At 34.9% G+C, this 22,560-nt stretch overlaps 1 protein-coding gene across 9 annotated transcripts in view; it reads right to left on the bottom strand.

The window, feature by feature from the left end:
* Positions 1-22,560, bottom strand: part of LOC115875628 (collagen alpha-1(XVIII) chain-like) — a 955,759-nt gene that overhangs the window by 168,213 nt on the left and 764,986 nt on the right. For all 9 annotated transcript variants that reach the window (XM_030891132.1, XM_030891136.1, XM_030891133.1 and 6 more), the window contains 2 exons: positions 17,309-17,383; positions 11,509-11,746 (listed from right to left, as the gene is read on the bottom strand). In XM_030891132.1, the coding sequence (XP_030746992.1) occupies positions 11,509-11,746; positions 17,309-17,383 (313 nt within the window). The remainder of the gene's footprint in view (positions 1-11,508; positions 11,747-17,308; positions 17,384-22,560) is intronic.

Here is a 22,560-nt window from a genome sequence, read left to right as displayed (position 1 = left end):
TTACAGCGCCGATATCGATTGATAAATCGAAACGGACAGTCCTACAATGGAAAATTGCCGGATGAAATAAAATATTAAGTTATCTCTGCAAATCTACTTTCATACGGCCAATCTTTTGGCGGAAAGGAGATTTTATTACGATATTTTATTCAAAAGGCATTGATTATTCTCGAGAAAGATGAGGAAAGGACTTTTTTGTCTGTATTATTAGGTTTTTTATTTCGTATAAAAGCAATTTGTACAATTTAATAGGATTTTATTATTTCCTTTTTTCCTTTTTTAATATTTAGAATCTTATTATTGTTCTTTAAAGGGAGATCTGGGGATATATTAGATATGCCAGATAATTTTGTTTAATAAGAAGCGCTATCTAGTCCTTTTAACTTCAAAGATTATTCAGAGCTTCCTTTTTTTCAATATTAATAAAAAAAATTGTGGAGTCAACTTCACGAATTTAGTTTAACAAAAAATGTGACTGTTGTACGCCAGTTCTTTATTTTACATTTAGTCGAATATTGCAAATGTAGTATAAAACTGAAATTAGCCTGTTTATCTGTCAGCTATTTTTTTACCAACAGAACAAATTTGCGACGAAAAATTTACAATATCTTATAGAGGGTAATTTTTATAGCGTCGCCAACATCGCAATATTTAAAGTGCTATATTTCAATTTTTTTAAATGCAATACCTTGTATATTATTTTTTTAGCTATAAAATTAAAACAAGAACATTTTTGGTATATTTAAAGTGTGCTAAATTTTTAAGCGTTTCGTAGATATTCACTGTATCATATTACATATTGCATATAACCATGAGGTCAAAAGGTCAATGCCTCCCTCCCCCCAAAAAATAAATCAGGAGAAAATTAGAAAAACTTATTTAATTTAAACTTTTTATTAATCACTTTTTTTCATCCTAAAATATTCAAAACTATTCCCAATTTGTCCAATTTTCGCTTAAAAAGATTGATTTTACCCATTTTCTCTGCTGCCGGTCAAAATTTCATCTTGTCCTTCGTTCCCGCTATGGTCTATACGTATTAAACTCCAAGTGTCGCGGCTCGTGACGCCAACAAGGTAAGGTATGTAGAATGTAGAATGTAGAATGTTTAGGAGGGGAGTTATTAACCGCGACCTTATAGATCTATTGTGTGTTCCCCTTTCTTGAGTTATAACGAGTTATAACTCATCATACAGTCTCAGGGCTTTAACAAAAGCCAGTATCTGAGACGGCTCCACAGAGGCCAGCTCTCCATCCTCGACATCAGACGTACCAAGGTTCATAGCACGAATGGTCGTCGTCTAGGCGCACTCAGTGATAAGATGTTCTAGTGTTTCCCCATTTTCCCCACAAAATCGGCATTCGCCGTTGTTTCTCAGTTTCAGCCTACTGAGGTGTTCGTTGAGGAGACAGTGTCCTGTTAGAAACCCCGTCACAATCCAAAGATTGTTTTTACTTAAATCAAGGAAAACCTTTGATTTTTCTCGGTCATAAGTTCTGAGGAACTTTTTCGAGTGTCTTAGACCGTTGGAGGACACCCATTCCAAGTTACGGATGGAGTCTTGGAGATTCTTCAGATCCGCTTTCAGTTGGTTCCCGTTTGGAAAACAGAACGGTTCTGGTCCAGTTAGTGGAGTGTTCGCTCCTTTTCTAGCTAGATCATTTGCTTTTTCATAGCCTCCTATCCCTTGGTGAGCAGGCACCCAGAGTAGGAAGACTTTATTTATATATATATAAATTCGGGTCAGAACGTCCTACGACGTTGTCCGATGCCTAACTTCCACCCTGTGCGTCCTACGACGTTGTCCGATGCCTAACTTGATAACTAACTTGATAATGATGCCTAACTTGATAACTAACCACCCCCTGAGATTTTTCTCGCTCATCGACCTTCTTATTCCTTCCATCCATGTTTTCTTGGGACGTCCTCTCTTTCGTTTACCAAGTGGTATCCAATGAATGCCTTGTTTTGGAATTCTTTCATTTTGCATTCTCTGAACGTGGCCGTACCTTATTTTCTTTGGCTAATTTGTTAAGCTTCTCTAGGCATTCTTTGACCAACTTCGAATTGATGGTTACTGAGTTGATCGCGTTAAGTGCTGCTTGACTATCGGATAGGATGGCAATTTATTGTTTTCGATAGTTCCTATCTAAGATAAATTGTACGCACCTTTCGATAGCGCAAATTTCTGCCTGAAGGATACTGGGGTAGGTGCCCATTGGTTCGGAGTAATAAAGGTAAGGTATAGTACTACATATAGAAAATATAATGGATTAAGGTGCGATAGATATAGTTCATATTCGCCATTGACCGCGTCATTCATAAAAGGATTTCTAAGGTAGGTAACTTGATATACACTTGTATTTGGTAGTTTACTGACAGACGACATAAAAAGTGGCGTTTTTTTTGTCTAGAAACCAGCGTATTATTATTGTAATTTGTAATATTGTTTATTAGTTGAGAATCAATATAGTTGATTAAGAAATATCGAGTGAATATGATTAAGAATACGATTTGGGCATCTTTTAACCGGCCAGGACAAGACACGAATAACATTGGACGATCAAATCTATTTTTCAAAGGCTGCTTGATTAAAAATTAGTGTTTTTAACACTCTAGATTGAAATTTAAAATTCAATTTTGTTTTAAGCAAAAATGTCAAAAGCTGACATATGATACGTGATTCTATTCAGAATGTCATTTGCCATCGGATTAAGTAAAAAAATAGGAAGTGGCCGAAAACAAGGAAGTGGCCGAAAACAAGAAAGTAGCAGAAAAGAGTTGAATACGTCAATCAATCCTAAGTTATGTCACATACTAACATAAAAAATCTCGTTTTTTTATCTGATAAAATAAAAAATTATAGGGTGAGCCACTTTTGAGACACACCCGGTATAGTAGTGTTTGTAACCAAAGTTTTAGCAAATAAAAAATATAATGAAAAAAAAATAAAAAAAAAACGAATATAATGCAGACGATCGTTGACACTGTATAGAGTAAATCTTTATTAAAAAAAATACTTCCCGATGTTTTTTTGTAGTTATTTCTTTACACTCTGTAAATACTTTACTTTCTAAATTGGCTCTGTACGAACATTAAATTACATTTTTTGCACCCCTCGATTTTAAAACACGATTACTAGGCAAAAAATTCCCACAAATTTATAATAATTACATACCAATTTTTATTTTTTCAACAAATTTTTTTATCCTCAAAACTAAATTTAAAAAAAAATCAAAAAACTATTTAACATTCGTTCCTCTTTTAATCCATTTTTATTTTTATTAATTTTATTGACCCAAATTTGACAAATGCCGATTGTTTTATGGGAACACCTGTTCAATTCGGGAAATTTTATGCATTTATTTTATTTCCCCAAATAAAAATAAAGCATTTTTCCCCGCGCTATGCAACTAGCTAGACCAAACTCAAAATTACACCGCCGCTATGTGTCTGTATATAAAGCAATTTCACCAATATTGAAATGTTTAGTGGCTTTAAAAGTTTTATTGGGATACACAAACATTGCCCAATACGTTTCTGGCAAAATATTATACATTTTTTGAATTCCATTTTAAAACTTTATATCCTACATATGTATTTTTTAATGTCAACACATTCAAATTGCATGGGTGGTTTAATAAAATGGGTGTTATGAATAAATCATTGAAGTATAAATGTTTCTCAAATTAATATTTATAAGGTCGGTTTTTCTAAATAATATATGAGGTTTGTTGCGATAACAATATAAGTTAAAAAATTGGACAAGTTTACGCAAAAAGAATTTTAACTATACTTTTCCAGAATTGTTCTGACGCATTATGTACTTTTTGCATAAAAAAGTCTGAATAAACTTCAGAAAATATTTATTTAAGCTAAATTTAAAAAGAGTATAGAAAAAACATTTAGTTATAAAATAAAAACAAAACTAAAAACTTGAAAAAATATAATGGAAACTATAAAATATTAAAATTAATACCTACTGTCGAAAAATTCTCGCGAATTTTTCGGAGTGATTAATAATTTTTGGGTATAAATTATCTCTTAACAGTTTTTAACATGTGTTTTTGCACAATGTAACAGAATGTATTAGCACAATATCATGCAGGTTGAGGATAGAAATTCTTAATACTTTGATAATAAGGTACTAAGAATTTCGATTATTCACTCAAACTTTATATTCTTATTAAGTAAACATTTTGATTCAACTATTAGGGAGAAATTGCAAAACAGAGAGGAGGAAAATATTTATTTTTTATTTCTTTTCAAAAAGCGATAAAAGAATAATATTCTGTGGGAGTATTACTACTATGAAAATCATCTGCATATTTTTTCACCTTTTTAAAATGATGGAGGGGTAGAAATAGATTAATCTTAATATGTTTATGACCAAATTTCTTACGCATCTTTAAAAACAAATTCGTCAGCTTGGTATATTTAGCTTTTTTATATTTCTTGTTAAAAAAAATATCTAATCTGATAATATGGCAATGTAGTAGATAATATAGTGGAAGAAAAAAAAGTATTTTTCAAAATTTAAACAAAAATATTTTTTTTTCAAGTAAAAGAGTGCTGATAAAAAACGTTCCGTGAAGTATATCTCTTCCCCTCGTCAGCAGCAAGAAATACTAAGACCAAAAAACTATTTAAAATATATAAGAGCAACTATTCAAGAACACTTTATTTTTTTTAAACAGATACGTCTATCAAAACCGTTGACGTTCTGGTAAAATGACATTATATCAAATTAAACTTCAAAATTAGAATTACCGGACCTGTTATCAGTACCTGATAACAATTACTTAATAAGGTAAAATCAAAAAGCTTAAAATTTTCTGTATGATTATTTTTCAATTATGTTCTTTAAAATCAAAGAAGCGATTGCCATACAATACTGTTACGGATTCCGTGGGTCCACTATTTAAACTCACGATAAAATACTTAACGAATTTATTTGTTTCACCCTGTACACACAACTTATACTATTTACAACACAACTTATGCAACTACTATTACTCTAACTGTATTTCGCGGTATTTTCAAACTTCAGACTATCTTCAGACTTTAGACTTCAAACTTCAAACTTGTCCAACTGTTAAAGCGCGGGCCTTATATACCCTCTGGCGGTTGTTTCTAGATTTTTCTAAAGAATTCTATAATTTTCTTTACTTTCTGGCGAATGCGCCAGGTTCCTCAATGCACCGTTGCGGTTATGCAACCAGTAATACACCTTGACCTTAACATTGCCCCCTTCTCAAATTTGATCGTCCCGATCAAGGTTTCCTGTCTGGTATCTCTTCAATCGATCGAGATGAACTACTTTCATCTTACTTCTAGGGCTGCGTTGAATCCGGTACACAACATCATTTATCCTCTTGATGACTGTATAAGGACCTTCCCATGCTGGAGTTAACTTTGGGGACCTCCCTTTCTTGCGCTGTGGGTTATATAACCATACCATATCGTCCTGTTGAAATCCCGTAGAATTAGCTCTGAGGTCGTAACGAGCTTTCATCCGGTCACTGGCTAGCGTAATCTTACTTCTCACGGCCTTATGAATTCCCAATAACCTTTCCTTCAGTTCATCCGCGTAGTCCTCTACGTTCGTGGTGCTGTCGTCTGGTGATCCGAACACCAAGTCACAAGGCAACCGTAATTCTCGACCAAATAAAATCTTCGATGGTGAAAGTCCGGTGGTGTTGTGAACTGCACTTCTATATGCCATTAGGAATAGTGGTATATGCTGATCCCAATCTCTTTGATGTTCATCCACCATTTTCGAGAGATGTTCTTCAATGGTCTTATTGAATCTCTCGACCATCCCATCAGACTGCGGATGTAAAGCTGTTGTCCTAGTCTTGTGAATACCAAGCAGATCACACATCTTCTGGAACAGTCTTGACTCGAAGTTCCTTCCTTGGTCAGTGTGAAGCTCTAAAGGAATTCCAAATCTACTGAAGACATTATTGACTAATACTTCAGCTACAGTCGATGCTTCTTGGTTTGGAATGGCAAAAACTTCTGGCCATTTACTGAAATAATCCATCGCCACTAAAACGTACTTGTTGCCCTTGTGCGTTTCAGGGAATGGGCCTGCAATGTCAACAGCGATTCTTTCGAATGGCAGTCCAACGTTATATTGTTTCATTTTTCCCCTAGATCGAGTGCTTGGTCCTTGGCTGGCTGCACAAATTTTACATTGTCGACACCATTTCTTGACATCTTCGCAATAATCCACCCAGTAAAAGCGATCTCTCAGCTTGCTCAAGGTCTTGTTTACCCCAAGATGGGCTCCAGTTTTACCACCGTGAATTTCTTCCAATACCTGGGTAACTTTCTTCCTTGGTACCAGTAACTGAGTTGTTACTGTGCTGCCATCCGCACTTTCCCATGTGCGCTTTAACAATCCATTCTCAATAACCAGTGAATTCCACTGAGCCCAGAGAGCTTTGAAAACGAGCCCTCTGTCCGCAATATCCTGCCACGGTGGTCTCTCGCCGTTACCTTCCTTGAGCCGTAGTATTGCCCCGATGTCTGGATCTTCCATTTGGTCTTTCATCAACTGTGCCGTCGTCCACTGTTCATCAGCTCCAAGCTTAAAACTCCTTATCATGACAGTGCCTTCACGTTGTTCCGTTTTACAGCAGTGCTTACAATCGGTTTGACAGGGTCTTCTGGATAAACCGTCTGCGTTACTATGCATCTTCCCAGCACGATGTTGGATGGTAAAGTGATACTGCTGGAGCTTCTCGAGCCATCGTGCTATTTGGCCTTCAGGTTGTTTCATCTCCATGAGCCATTTGAGAGCCGCATGATCTGTCCTAATTAAAAATTCTTGGCCATACAGGTATTTATGAAAATGATCAACTGCCTTCACAATTGCTAGCGGCTCCTTCCGGGTAACGCAGTAATTCCTTTCCGGTTTGGATAGAACTCGACTGTAATATTCTACCACTCGTTCTTCGCCATCTTGGACTTGTGATAGCACTGCTCCTATGCCGATGTTGCTGGCGTCTGTGTCCAGGATATACCTCCCTTGTTGTTGTGGGTAGGCCAAAATAGGACTTGAACATAAAGCCGCCTTAAGTCTTCCAAAGGCTACATCACAATCGGTGTTCCATTCGTAGCCGACTTCATCACCTGTAAGCCTATGTAAGGGTGCAGCTATATCGGCAAATCCCTTGACAAATCTTCTGTAATAAGTGCATAAACCCAGGAAACTTCTAAGTTCATGTTTGTCGCGAGGTTTAGGCCAATCCTTGATTGCAGCGATTTTCTTCTGATCGGTGTAAATTCCGTCTGCCGAAACTACATGACCCAAGAATTCCACTTGTCGCTGGAATAAGCTACACTTCTTCGGGTTCAAGTACAGGTGCGCATTCCTTATGCGGCCGAAGACTTCTTCTAAATTTCGCAAATGCTCCTCAAAAGTTCTTCCCATAACCAATACATCGTCGAGGTAAACCAAGCACGTTTTCCAAGTTAATCCTCTTAACACCACCTCCATGAGACGTTCGAAAGTGGCTGGAGCATTGCATAATCCAAACGGCATGACCTTGAATTGATATAGTCCGTTTCCTGTAGAGAAAGCCGTCTTTTCTTTGTCTTCCTCGTCTAGACCAACTTGCCAGTATCCACTCTTTAAGTCGAGAGTGGAGAACCAGCACGAACCTGCCAGAGTTGTTAATGTGTCATCTATACGTGGCAATGGGTAGCTATCTTTCTTAGTGACGTCATTGAGCTTCCTATAATCCACGCAGAATCGTGTACTACCATCTTTCTTCGTCACCAAAACAACAGGAGATGACCATGGACTTGATGATTCTTCGATTACTCCATCTTCTAACATCTTATCTACCATTGTCTCCATTTCTTGTTGTTTGGAAAGGGGCACCCTTCTAGGACGTTGTCGAATCGGCTGAGCATGACCAGTATTAATCCGGTGCTTCACAAAATCCGTTCTTCCACTATTGTTCTTCTCAAAAATACTGCCATGCTTTAGCAGGAACTGCTTAGCCTTCTGTTTCTCCTCAGATGTTAGGTGATCCCATGGCTGCTCTAGATGTGTTAGTGTTTCTTTGGATGCCATTTGTGTAACAGCTGACGGCACTTCATCACATCGGGTGACACTTCTTACAGGTTCGCAGATGGCTATCTTGTCACCTTTTTGAATCTTGACACAATTCGGGAAAACATTCGCAATTCTGATCGGTATATTCTTGTCGGTGTTCACCAATGATTTTCCTACTAAGTACCTATCTTGTTTCTTGTCGCCACTTTGTACCAGTCCAACACAGCACCCAGCGATTTTCTCCACTTTACCGAATACGATCTTCTCGGTATTACCAGGTATCACCACAGTTTCCGCTGATCTTACATCCATTCTTCCTGGTCCCTCGTCTGGAGATAACATAAACTCTTCATTTCCGATATTCAGGATATTTCTCTGGTGATCGAACGAAAATCCATGTTGACGAATCACATCCATGCCCAAGATGAAGTCATCTTCAATATCTGCCACTAAAACGCTATGCTGGAACTTCAAATTTCCTAACTTCAGTTCGACGATAGCCTCTCCCCGTACAACGGCCATTTCCCCCGTGACTACGTAAACACACTCTTCTTTTCAGAGGTATCAGCTTCAATCCTTGCACTGAGTTAGCCCGCACCAACGATACCATAGCGCCAGTGTCCACAGTCATTCGAATTCCCTTTCCATTGACTTTCCCGTCGATCACCAAACTGTCAGCGGTTCTTCCTAGACTCCTAATGGAAAAAATCCTGGGGGCTCTGTTCTCCCCAGTCAATACTTGCCCCTTAGTATTGACTGATTTTAGTTTTCCTGGTGCCTACGTTCTCTGGATGGTGAACGGGATCGCATTTGAACGCGGCAATCCCGTTTGATGTGGCCATTCCTGCCACATCTGTAGCACCTTATGTCCTGGGATCTTCTCTGGTTCTCTGTCTGGTTATTGTTGACTCCCTTGTTTATTAGTAGCTCACATAGTTTCTCGAATTTTCTACACATCTCCTCCAAACTTCTGTGGGTACTCTCGGGCTGTTCCTCTACCGTTACCGATCTTATCTTCGGTCTAGGGATGGCGCTAAAAGCAGCTTCGATTTCCAGCGCCCTGACCAGTGCTTCGCTGCTGGTAGAAAATCGGGATATTTGCAGCGCCCTCTGTAATTCGTTGTCCCTCAGTCCGCTGATAAAGCACTGAGCAGCGAGTTCCTCCCTAAATCCTTCCGGTGCTTCAGGATACGCTAGGTGTACCCGCCGACGTAAGTCTGCTTCAAATTCCTGCAGACTCTCTCCGGACCTCTGCAGGCGTGTCTTGATCTGGGCCTGGTAAAGTTGGCGTCGATGTTGGTCGCCATATCTTCTGTCCAGTGCAGCGACCAAAGTTTGGTATTCCTGCTGTTGGGCTGCAGGAATAGTTTGCAACAGTTCCAGGGCAGTGCCACGCAGCGCGATGACAAGTGCCGCTGCTTTCTCCTGGTCAGTTCATCCGTTGGCAGCGGCGGCTGCTTCAAACTGACGGTGGTACATTGTCCAGGTCGTTTGTCCATCGTAGGTCGGTGCCTTGAGGTTCGCAGTTCCAGAAACGCCAGGTGTCCTTACTTGTACCTTGGTCTTCTGTAGGTCCATCTCTAATTTTTCCATTTTCTGCTGAAGGCGCTCCTCCAGATCTTCTACGACTTCTTGGAAGTGGGTCTCTTGTCTTCGTTCCGAATTTTCGATACTCTGTTGAATACGGTCCTGCTCTTCTTGTTTGTCTTGTTGTCGCTGAATTTTTAAATCTTCTAAAATTTTCTCAAGCCGGTCCTGTTCTTCTTGTTTGTCTTTTTGTCGTTGAATTTTCAAATCTTCGAAAATTTTCTCAAGCCGGTCCTGTTCTTCTTGTTTTTCTCTACGATGTCGCTCCTCAAAACGAATTTCCAAATTACCCAACATTTTCTCTTGATTTTCCATAAGTATTTTCTGTAGATGGTCTTGTTCCTCTTCTTTCTCTTTTCGCAACCTCTCTTGTTCTTCTGCCTTTTCTCTTCTCATATTCTCCATAAAATCGCCTAATAGTTTGCTTACTTCCACCATTTTCTTCGCTTGTTCCCTTGTACCAACCATAAAAATCTCTAATCTAACTCTAATCCGGTCCAAAAATCTTCCAATCCACTTAATTTCTTCTTAAAATCCTCTTGAATCCCACTTCTGACACCAATTGTTACGGATTCCGTGGGTCCACTATTTAAACTCACGATAAAATACTTAACGAATTTATTTGTTTCACCCTGTACACACAACTTATACTATTTACAACACAACTTATGCAACTACTATTACTCTAACGGTATTTCGCGGTATTTTCAAACTTCAGACTATCTTCAGACTTTAGACTTCAAACTTCAAACTTGTCCAACTGTCAAAGCGCGGGCCTTATATACCCCCTGGCGGTTGTTTCTAGATTTTTCTAAAGAATTCTATAATTTTCTATACTTTCTGGCGAATGCGCCAGGTTCCTCAATGCACCGTTGCGGTTATGCAACCAGTAATACACCTTGACCTTAACAATACTAATATCTACAGATGCATGAGCAATAAATACATTTATTTTTTTTTAGATTGTATTAAAAAAGCCTCTTTTAATTTTCTTTTAGAGGCTATCGCTTCTTTCATTATAATTTTTGCGTGTTGTTAAAATCCACTCTGTGCCCTGTGTCCCATGAATGCTGACAAATCTTAGATTTGTGAAAATCGCCTTTTCTTAAATAATATTTAATACAGGATTTTTTGGAGAGATTAATCCACCACAGAAGTATAGACATTTTTTACAGTTCACTATTGTTTTATAAATATTTTATTATTTATGTTGTGTCTTTAATATATTATGTACAAAATGTCGGTTTTGATTTTTTAATTAGCCAAAAATATAAAGTAAAATAAATTAACCAGAAAGATTATTTATGTTAACAACTAACTTGTGCAGTTAAGGAGTGAGTTAAGTGGTTTAAAATTTTAAAAATCACAGTATGTACTAAAAGTTATACTTAAAAGATCATGATATTGTATTTCGTCAACACCATTTGTACGAAGAACATGCAATGAAAAGAAATGTATGCGGATTTGGAATACGCCATTTGATTTAGCATTCAAATTTATGGAGGGCGTAGTTCGGAAACCATAAGTCCGGGAACAAAAAAGGATAAATTCATTTTTATAGAGAATTTTGTCGGTTTTAATTTTTGTATAAGTGTTTTTCAGTAGATGGTATAGTTACCAAAATATGTAGAATTCTACATTCTCTCTACTAAGATATAAACAAAAAAGTGAAAAAAAAATGATATTTAACCCTTCTCCCCTCCTCAAGCTCATCGTCTATCTACGGCGACTTTTGACACATATCAGCCCAAGTCTAGAGGAGCCGTTTAAAACCGTGGGAATTTCTTCCAAGGATGGGCGTTTTTTAACTAATTTGACTGGGTTATATAAGTACTAATTTGTTTCCTACCTGGTCGCAAGTTATACACTGCTTCCTTGTAAATCGCTTCTCCAGGTTCACCTTTAGGTCCAGTTATGGATAATCCAGGTATTCCAGGCGGTCCGGGGGGACCTGGTGGTCCAGGAACAGGAACGTACCGTGTTGCATCGTCGTTTGAACCTGTAGCGGGCAGTCCTGGTATTCCATCTTTGCCTGGAATACCATCTGAACCACGATCTCCTTTGTCACCCTTGTCTCCTTTCTGGGCCTAAATAATACGTATGACAGTATAATATACAAAATCAATAATATAATAAAGAAGATTGTATCCATTTTGCGATTCAACTAACATTCACAGGGTAACCCAGTTTTCCGATACACTTCGATACCGATTTGAAATTTTTACTCTATTGTTTTTGTAAAATATGTGATAATAATAACATAAATTCAAAATACACGGAGCAATAAAAAATTATTGAAATAGTTGGCGATACCGAGTTAAGAAAATTTCAGCGTTAGAGATTGGTACTGATGTTAAAACAAATTAAGGTTGATTCTCACTATACCTTCCGTTCTTTTGAAAAAGGTAATAGATTTAATTAAGAGGTGAAGGTAATAAGAGAAGAGTTAGTAAATAAATATTAGCAAAATGTTTACAGAGCTGGTACAAATGTAAGAAATTGACAACGCTGTTTCCGATACGCTTCAGTCGGTCTGCCAAAAAATGTATGTACGGAAAGGATGTGGAACGGAAAAGAAACGGAACGGGTAGTGTGCATTGTCCTATTCATTTATAAGATATAATATTTTCTATACTACTAAACGGAAGGGAAACGGAAGATAGCTGATACGGAAAGTATACTGAGAATCAATTTTTATTGATCCAAAAATTTTAGCAAATTATGTGAATTCATTACGTCAATGTTTTTCTACTTTTGTTTATCCGCCTTAAAATTTACAAATGTTGACTTTGCCATTTTTATCCAATAAAATTGTCATTTGAAAAAAAAATTACGGGCAAGCTGATTTTTTCAGAGTTTGTCAGCGACTGTCTTCTGAAGATAAAATAAACAAAATCGGAAATTTTCCCCTTGCGGTTTTTGAGCAATAGGGGTGGTTGTTTTAAACCTGTATTACAACAAAATAATTAGACTCAAATTGTACATAAGAACATTCTCTATAAGTTCGCCTAATGCATTTTTTTATAAGTTTATTATTTCCGGACTTAGCGGCTGTTTCATGAGCCCTTTGGGGTGGTTTTCAAAAAGTTTGTTTTGCAGCAAATGGACCCGTATGAAAGTTGTTCATAATAAATGGACAAGCAACCTTTCCTCATGATTTTCTTTGTAGCTTCATTATTTTTGGAGATAGCGTTCAGGTCATGAACAAATTGGGGTACTTTCATAATTTTTGATTAGTTCTACAAATTTACCAACTTAAAGGTGTTCATATTAAAATTACATGCAAACTTCCCTATGATATGTATTTATTTCTCCAAAACGAAACATGGAATTCATCAAGTGAATGAATATTATGATTTTTTTTATTTGTATCGTCTTCTTTTGTGTGATGGACCTGGCGTTGGCTCCAAAAATAGTCAAGTTACAAAAAAAGTTCATAAGGCAAAGGTATATGTACTCTTATTTTGAATGAGGGTCCTAGGGTGAATTTGCTGAAAAAAAGAGTAACATTGAAAACTACCCTAATTTGTTCATGAACTGGACGCTATCTCCAAAAATAATCAAGCAACAAAAAAAAATAATGAGGAGAAGTTGCTTGTCCATTTATTATGAACAACTTTCATACGGGTCAATTTGCTGTTAAACAAGCTTTTTGAAAACCATCCCGAAGGGCTCATGAAACGGCCGCTAAGTCCGGAAATAATAAACTTATAAAAAAATTATTAGGCGAACTTATAGAGAATGTTCTTATGTAAAATTTGCTTCTAACTATTTTGTTGTAGTACAGTTTAAAAAAAATAATCCTATTGCTCAAAAACCGCAAGGGGAAAATTTCCGATTTTGTTAATTTTACACTCAGAAGACAGTCACTGACAAACTCTGAAAAAATCAGCTTGCCTGTAATTTTTTTTTTCACTCTCTATACGGCTATACAATTTTACTGGATAATTTGAAGGACCAGAGAAGAAAAAGCATGTAAGTCAATTTTTTTGCCGTATTCAAATATTCTGTGCATCTGCTTCAGAGTAAGACCAAGCATCTTTAGAAACCACAAAACTGGGACAAAACAACCTAGTCAGAAGATGGACCGGGTGTGTCTCGAAAGGGGCTCACCCCTTTTACTTTTTTATTTTTTCAGATAAAAAAACGAGATTTGGTATGTTAGTATATTTATGAAATAAATTAGGATTGATTGGCGTATTCAACTGTTTTGGGTCACTTCCTATTTCACCGGAAATGACTACAACTTTTGATTTTTAAATGGCATCCTCGGTATATTGACATATCAGATGTCAACTTTTGATATTTTCGCTTAAAAACAAATCGTAATTTAAATTTCAATCTAGAGTGCCATGGCTGTATTAAAACACTAATCTTTAATCAAGGAGCCCTGGAAAAAGAGTTTTGATCGTCTAATATTTTTCGTATTTTGTCCTGGACTTAAAGATGCCAAATCGTATTTTTAATCTTATCTCAATTTTTTTCAAATGGAACGAGGGTGGTTTATTAGAATATTTGGAAAAAGCAGTTTTTACGAATAATTGGGTACTACACACTTGGTCAATTTGTCGCTAAATGAACCGCATGTTTCAAATAAACCATATGCGTATATGTCAAAAGTGGACATATGATATGTCGTTCTATTCAGAGTGTAATTTTCTATCGAGTATATAAATAGTAGTGAGGGTGGCACTTAAAAAATCAAAATTTGTAGTCATTTCCGGAAAACAAAAAATGACCACAAAAAATTTGAATACATCAATCAACCCTGATTTATGTCATATACTAACATACCAAATTTCGTTCTTTATCTGAAAAAATAATAAAGTTATAGGGTTGAACAACTTTGAAGACGAGTATAGCGTCAAAGTTATAATATAAAGGCAGTAGGCAGGCATCAATCAAAAAAGAAAAGAACTAGGCAACTCATTCTTGAGTTCTTATGTTTGTCCATTACAATGGTATTTTATCTAATAAAAAAAATAACTTTACCAAAGTTCTAACAAATCTCTATTACGCTATTTTTTAAGTTCCTGTACTCTATTTTTGCAATGTTTTGAACACTAAATTATGCTTTTCTCACTTTGGAGAGAAATTAACTTACCTGCTGTTCCCCCTGACCCTTCATTTATAAATCCAAATTTTTTTCAATTTGAAAAGTTAGTATTTTTCCGTACAATTATAGTGTTCATCAAAGTTGCTTATTTTCATCCCGGCGACGGCGTTCAAAACAAGTTTATAAATCGAAAACATTTTAGATATAAATCAAAAAAATGATATATTTTGTGTAAAAAATAACATATTATTTCTTAATATTAAGTTATCTTTATTTAATGATTTAACTTTATAAAAATATTTAAGAGATTATTTCAACAAAAAAAAATGTTGGTGTGCATTTATATCCCCCTGGATTTTTTGACTCCAGGTTTACAGAGGCTAAACAAACTGGGTCAACCTGTAATGTAATATGAAGTGGTTCTACATATTATGAGAATATTTTCTCGGTTCGTACCAACTGTCTTGCATAAATTTCAAAACGAAAGTTTTCCTCCGGTTAATATTGCATATTTTATGGGTTAAATTGACCAAAAATGGAGCAAGCTTTTTAAACGGAGGTTCTATGTGAATAATGTCTATATGATATCGTCCGGCTAAATCAGCCCTAAGGTTGCTAGTTTAAAACTCCGTACGTGATATATGGACGTAATGCAAAATGTTTTCTGTATGCAAGATCGCATTGTGATTTATAAGTTTCGGATTTTTGTACGTACAATAAAAATATTTGACAGGAAGTAATATACTGATAAAAATAATTAAAATGTCGATGATTTATTGTTCTAAATAATATATTCAGGTAATATTTTAAAATGTATAGGATATAAGTGTGGACTCATTTATTAGTTTTTATTACCGGGTGAGAATGAAAATTTTGTACTACTTAGGTTGTAGTACAAAATTTTCCTAACTTAACTAAATCTAACCTAACCTAACCTAATCACCATTTCATTAGTTTTTATCAAACTAATATGAAACTTACAGGGTGATCAAGGCTTCCGATAAAGCTATAATGTGGGGTCAATGGGAACGCATATTTTGAAAAATTTTCTGACAACATAGAGGGCGATTCAAACATATTTTTAAACTGAAGTGATTTTCCATTAAATTTGCATTTCAAAAATACCATAATGTTATATAATACACACAGTGTTTTTTAAACATAACCGTTTTAAAACTAAATTTACTGATAGGGGCATTTTCCTAAAATATTATTTTCCGATGGGGCTAGCTTTAAATGTAATGGATTAGCAAATAAACGTAATATTTATTATTATGTAACAGAAAACCCACACTGTGGTAACGTGATGCATAGCCATGACCCTGGATAAACGCCTACTATTGAAAGAACGAAGGTCAAATCTTGTCTTATATTTTAAACAAACGCAATTTTCTCATTAAATATCTATTTTATGAGTAGGAACTACTTAATAAAATGAAAAGACTAAACGAAACTTACAGCAATTTGTTCCATTTAAAAGAGTGGGAAAAAATGCAACATTTAGTTTTGACTGATCTTGTATATATGAAACAAGTTTTCGTAAACTGAATTTTGAAGAGAGTTTTTTTTGAGAGACTATTATATAGTATTTCTTATAAATTAAATCTTTTTAAAATTCTTCGAATGTAGAGTTTTGAGAGGGTTTTTAATAAGCAGAAAATTTAGCTGAAAAACAGATATATTTCAAATACCACTCGGTATAGTATATGACATTATAGTATTTTCGAAATTGAAAATTAATGGCAACTTTACTGAGCTAAAAAATATGCAGCATTTCATTTAAAAATATATGACTTTAGAAATATGTTTGAATCGAATGCAAGGTACGATGACGAAAATATTTTCAAAACGTGGCCCCTTACATTCTGAATAAATAATTAAATAAAAATCACAAACCAAAAACATAGTATAGAACTTTTTCGGAAGCATGGGTCACCCTGTATTTTCATAATAGAGTTTATGAACTCATGATTGAACCAAAAATTTTAAAACAAAATATCTATATATTTTTTAGATATTTAAATACTGCTTATGTTTTACCTCTGGTCCTAAATAAGTCTGTAAAAATAGATTCAATAATTTCTATCAACCATTTTGCTATAATTCGTATGTTGTTATTTTATCTAAATAGCTAGTGATGTGTAAGTTAATCATATAAAGACGTATTAGCAAAAATTACTCATGTGATTTTTAATTAAAAAATCATTTAATTGTTATATTTAACATATTTTTGTTTGTAGGATTTTTCCAAATGCAAATTTTGAGCAAAAATTTAATTAATTTAGCCTTTAATGCATTTCAAATCGATTTTATTTAACTTTTATTTGATACAATTAAAAATAAACAAGAATCTCATTTTCCCATATTTCAGTGAACAATTTGATGGTATAGAATACTACGCCATTAGATCGAACCGTTCACTCAAATATAATACTTTTTTCATGAGACACATTATTCTGTCATACTACGGTATCTTCAGAATTCACACTCAATTTTTAATAAAACCGTTCTACATCGAAACTTTAAAGTTGTCGTCTGTTTTTTTAGTAATATGATATATTCTACTAATATTTAACATTAACTTTGTATTTACCATTCCAGATCCAGAATCTCCCTTTTCTCCCTTTGGTCCAGGTTGCCCAGGTATTCCTGTAGCTCCTGGTCTTCCCTAAAAAGTAAATTAAATACTAAGTTACAATTATCAATTACTATTGTAACATTCTTTTAATTAATACTATGATAATCTCGGACTTCCATTGGCTTTATTTAATTTGCACTAAATAAAATAAATAAATGCTAAAACTACTGGGCTTATATACTAGAGCAAGGAATTCACCCACGACGGAGTTGGGTGCAGTCAAACGTGTGGTTATAAACTAATGATTGTTGATGATAAACTAATGATCACCAACATTAAATTGGATTTGCTTCAGAATATTTACTGTAAGAAATCTCTACAAAGTCCAAAGTCAATTGGTCACAACACCGGTTTCAGATCACCGAAGTTAAGCGACATTAGATGATGCGAGTGGATTTAATATATACAGGGAGAGTTTCCTACGATGTTCTCTATGAGTATCTCAGAAACTACTGGAGATAGAGAGTCGGTTAAATGGGGAAAGAATTGCAGTTTTGTGGGGCCAAAAAAATATGCGCCTTTCAGATTTTTGAAAAAGTTCATGGCTTACTAGATATTTAAAAAAAAACAAATTTTGTCTATTTTAAAAATTCTCTCTAATTCCATTATAATCTATTTTAGACAAAAAGTTTTCAGATTAAAGTTGTAGATAATCACATCCCTAATGAGTTTGTGTTCTCCGATTTTCTCTAAAGCTTGTCATTTTTGAGATATGACACAAACATTATGTTTTTTAAATGAAAACCATAGTTGGCCATGACTTCATATAAAGCGCCATTTTTTAAGCTTTTCAGCGATATAAACTATAATATTATGTTCACAAAATTACTGAGTTATGGCCAATTCTTGTCTTTCTTGACTAATTTCACTTAGTTAGCCATAGAAACAAGTTAAATCGTCGTTGCTCTCAGAAATGCGAAACTGTCATATCCAAACTTTGTAAATTAAAATAAACAAAAATTGTAAATATGAATTTTTCAAATGAAGAAAAGCGTGTAGGATTATTGGTTCAACTTTTCATGGCCATACAGTTTCGAAAATACGTTGACCGGTAAACGTTACTTACGTTTTTTAGAGAACGGTTTTTAAGACATGTTAGAAAAGTTAAATTTAGATACCCGCGCATTAATAGAGTGGTTCCAACATGACTTTCATTATGACACACCACCCCTACCCCCACAATGAAAGAAATGTTAAAACTTATTTATAACATAATTATGTAGACTCAGGGATAGAAAGAGGTGGACCAATACCATGGGCCTCCTTGATCACCTAAATTATCCATTTTAGATTTTTTTATGCGGTATGGTTATAACAAAGTTTACAAAAGAACTATGTACTCCAAATAATGGCGGATTTTTTGAACATTTTCTAAACTAAATTGAACATTTTCTAACTTAAAGTGTATGTAGTGATATTATATTTTTAAGTTTTAGTTAAAGTTTGATGCCCTCTAACGGACAACCGAAGCACTTTTGTATAAAGGTAAATTGTGTCCAATGAACTTATTTTGATTCCAAAAATACGTAGCAGCTCTATGTCCAAGTAATATTAGGACACCCTGTACACAGTTAGGTCAATATAGTTACAACTAAATTGTCTTTGCTATTTTGTGTAACGTAAATTGTAAAGAGCCGTTTAATAATATATTTTGACTTTTTATGAGTTATAAATCATAACAAAATAAGAGCACCTCGCCAACTAAGTGAAATTAGTCAAGAAGGATAAGAATTGGCTATAACTCAGAAATTTTTTGAAAAAAAAACATATTATAGCTTATATCACTGAAAAGATTAAAAAACGGCGCTTTTTATGAAGTCATGGCCAACTATGGTTACCATTTAAAAAAAAATATGTTTGTGTCATATGTCAAAAATGACAGGCTTTAGAAACAATCGGAGAGCACAACTTATTAGGGATGTGATTATCTACAACTTTTATCTGAAAACTTTTTGTCTAAAATAGGTTATAATGGAATTATGGAAATTTTTAAAATAGCCAAAATTTGTTTTTTTTCGAAATATCTAGTAAGCCATAAACTTTTTAAAAAATCTGAGAGGCGCATATTTATGACCCCACAAAACTGCAATTCTTTCCCCATTTAACCGACTCTCTATCTCGAGTAGTTTTCGAGATACCCATAGAGAACATCGTAGGAAACTCACCCTGTATAAGAGTGTAAAATATATTGACACACTCTACTCATTCACGCCGCGTCCGTTCGAGGCTGGATGAGATCGGATATCTCGTGAGCGTGAGAAAGAGTCGATTTAGATATTCGCCAAGTCGGTAGGCCACTGAAAATGAGGCCGAGGTTCGGATTCCACGTAAATGATGTAGCCCGATTAGGCTTAGCAGCAAAAAGGATTTATTTTTTTTATTTAATCTTTTTTTCAATTGAAATAGATTGTTGCTTAATTTCGAAACTACCTTTTTCGGCGGCATTGTCTGTATCGTCTGGACAAACGACTTTAAAGTCTCTGTAGTTCCAAATGAAATTACTATACTCATTGGTGAGTCAGCCTAAAGAAGATACCTACTTTCTCACTTTTTGATTTAGTGTATAAAAGGAATAGATAAGGCAGATAAGACAGATAAGACAAATTATTACCCAGACAGTATTACATTAAGGGCTCAAACTCACTGACGACCAGGTCGCAACGACCTGGCCGGATGCATTGCGTGCTGCAAAGCTGCAGCCAGATGAACGACCAGTTTCAACAGAGTTGTCAAATCTAACGTTTTTTTACGTTTTACCAATTAAAAAATATTGTTTCAAAAATGTTAAAATATCCGAGTTAACTAAAAAGCGAAGTTGCTATTCACAACAAACAAAAAGCATTGTGTACGCGCGACCGACAAAAAGGGAGATATTCTGTTTCTTTTTTCTACTGATATGGCGCCCTTATCGACTTTAGAAGTAAACATATTAGGGCCACCGTAAAAAAAGATCGTCAGATACTGGCTCTAAATATAAGCAGGTAGAAAGTTTAGCTTCTAGTTATTCCAATGTTTACAATATAACGAAGAATCTACAATAGTAATTACTTCTATTTTTATGAATGTTTAAGTTACTTTCTTAATTTTTTTTTCAAAATAATGTACCTAGTAAAAATATATCTAATGAACCCTGTTTGAAAAACGTTAAATTAAATATCATATTTAAAATACAGTTGTCCTCCTTGTACATGACTACAAAACAACTAAAAAAACTAATTTAATAAAAAAAAACAAGAGGTTGTAGAAAAACTTTAAATATTATTTTTTTTATTTTTTAAACATCGAAACTCAAAGGTATAATAACAGGTATCATACCAACCATAAATAGAGTATGTCATATAAAAATGTTTTGAGTTTTACTAGAATCGACCCTTGATAAAAAAAGGATTAGATTTAAGTTTATCTTTGATCCAGTCTGTATACTATTTCTTTGGATTTTCTGCACGTGTGCAAAAACTACACTAAAACACTATATCTTATAGAAAATAAAATATTGTGCGTTGAATTTGAGGGATTTCATCTGAAAAAATATTAATTTGGGAGAAAACAAAGGCAACAAGCGGCAGAAAATAATAATATTTCCGTGCAGTCTTCTGGTCGCAACGACCAACGAACGGCCAGGACGTTAGTGTGCGCTGTATCATTTGATTTAATGGTTTTAGAGGTAGCTGCGGCCTGGCCGGTGCGACCTGGTCGTCAGTGTGTTTGAGCCCTAAAACTGATAAGACCAGAAACATCGAAACTAGAGGAAGAGTCCATCACCCAGGTGCAGTCGGGATTGGAAAGGCGAAATATTCCCCAAATGTATGACTTAACAATCACTAAAAACCATACAAAGAAAGGTTAAACATTGAAGTCAGGTATTGCAGTCCATCTGAAATACGCAGTTTAAATAGCACAACAAAAAATGGTTGAAAGGTTGGATTGTCCACAAGGAAAAGCTTTTTAAATAAAAAAGATTAAATTTAAAGAAGTTGTTTTTATATCTTCACAGTAACAACTTCTTTAGCAATCCACGTATTTTGATTGTAAAGCCTATTATGTTTGGTCCATTTCTATATCTGCATGCCCTATCCCTGTAACAAAGACAATGCACCAACTGAAACAAAGACAATGCACCAACTTGAGCAGATATAATATACAGACAGGATGTGAGCATAGTTCTATCGGTTCTAGCCTTACTTTCCCAAATAGAGAGTTTCGCCTGTGATCCAGAACCTCGCAGTGACATGTTATGTGCTCTGCTGTTTCAAGATCTTTATTGCAGTCTGCATCAAAACTTCCTTGAGATAGGTTGAGCTTGGCCAGGTAGCATTTGAAAGCCACAGGTTCCTCCCGAACATTAGCAGTTCCTTTGTAGTTTTGATTTCCTTTGCAGTTCCTTGCTATGATTGTGCCCTTGTCCGTTTCTCCAGTAGACGATATGCTTTTCCTTGATCCATAGTTTTACTGCACTACAGATCATACTACTGATATTCCCAGTACTGTAGTGTGTAAATATTATTACACCCTGTACATAATAGTTTAGATATAAGTATTTCTTATGTTAAGTTAATTAAGGCCAGTTATATTATATGTTTAGAATTAGTTGTTTATATAATATTAGGAATGCAACTATGCATTATTGGATGTCGCGCGATATGCTAATTAGGGTTAACCGAATTCAATTACTATTAAGATTTACACAAAGATATATAAAATATTCGAAATAAAGTTGTTTTTTTATATAGTCTTAGAGTTTGGCTCTGGACCAAAATATAATTTCAATGATCGCTGTCTTCCTACTTCGGCTTTCTCGTTGTCTTGGATGCCGCTATTGCCCGGTACCCAGAATAATTTAGTTAGCAATCCATGTATAAAAATTTCTACAATATCCACATATAAAACGTACAAGCCTAGCGTCCTCAGTGGATAACCTCATGCCTGATTGCATCCAACTCGAATTTTTTGCTTTAGTTTATAAGCTCAGTAGTTATAGGAATTAGAATAGTTCACAATGAACAGTCCAGGGGAAAAACTTGATAAGCGCCAATTTCTTAATTTTAGGATTTTACAATATTATAGTAGTTCCAGCTGGTCCCTAATAAATGTGTAAACTCTGCAGAATAATAAGTTGTTTAATCCTATGATATATGCCTAGTTAAAATATATTAGAAACCTATGATATATTCCTAATAGAATATAAGAGAATGCGGAGGGGAAGAAGA

This window comes from Sitophilus oryzae, unplaced genomic scaffold (assembly GCF_002938485.1).
Source record: "Sitophilus oryzae breed Bouriz unplaced genomic scaffold, Soryzae_2.0 scaffold_1393_pilon_pilon, whole genome shotgun sequence".
Lineage (NCBI taxonomy): Eukaryota > Metazoa > Arthropoda > Insecta > Coleoptera > Curculionidae > Sitophilus > Sitophilus oryzae.
Note: the sequence above shows the minus strand (reverse complement) of the source record. Positions and strands in the feature narration are given on the sequence as shown.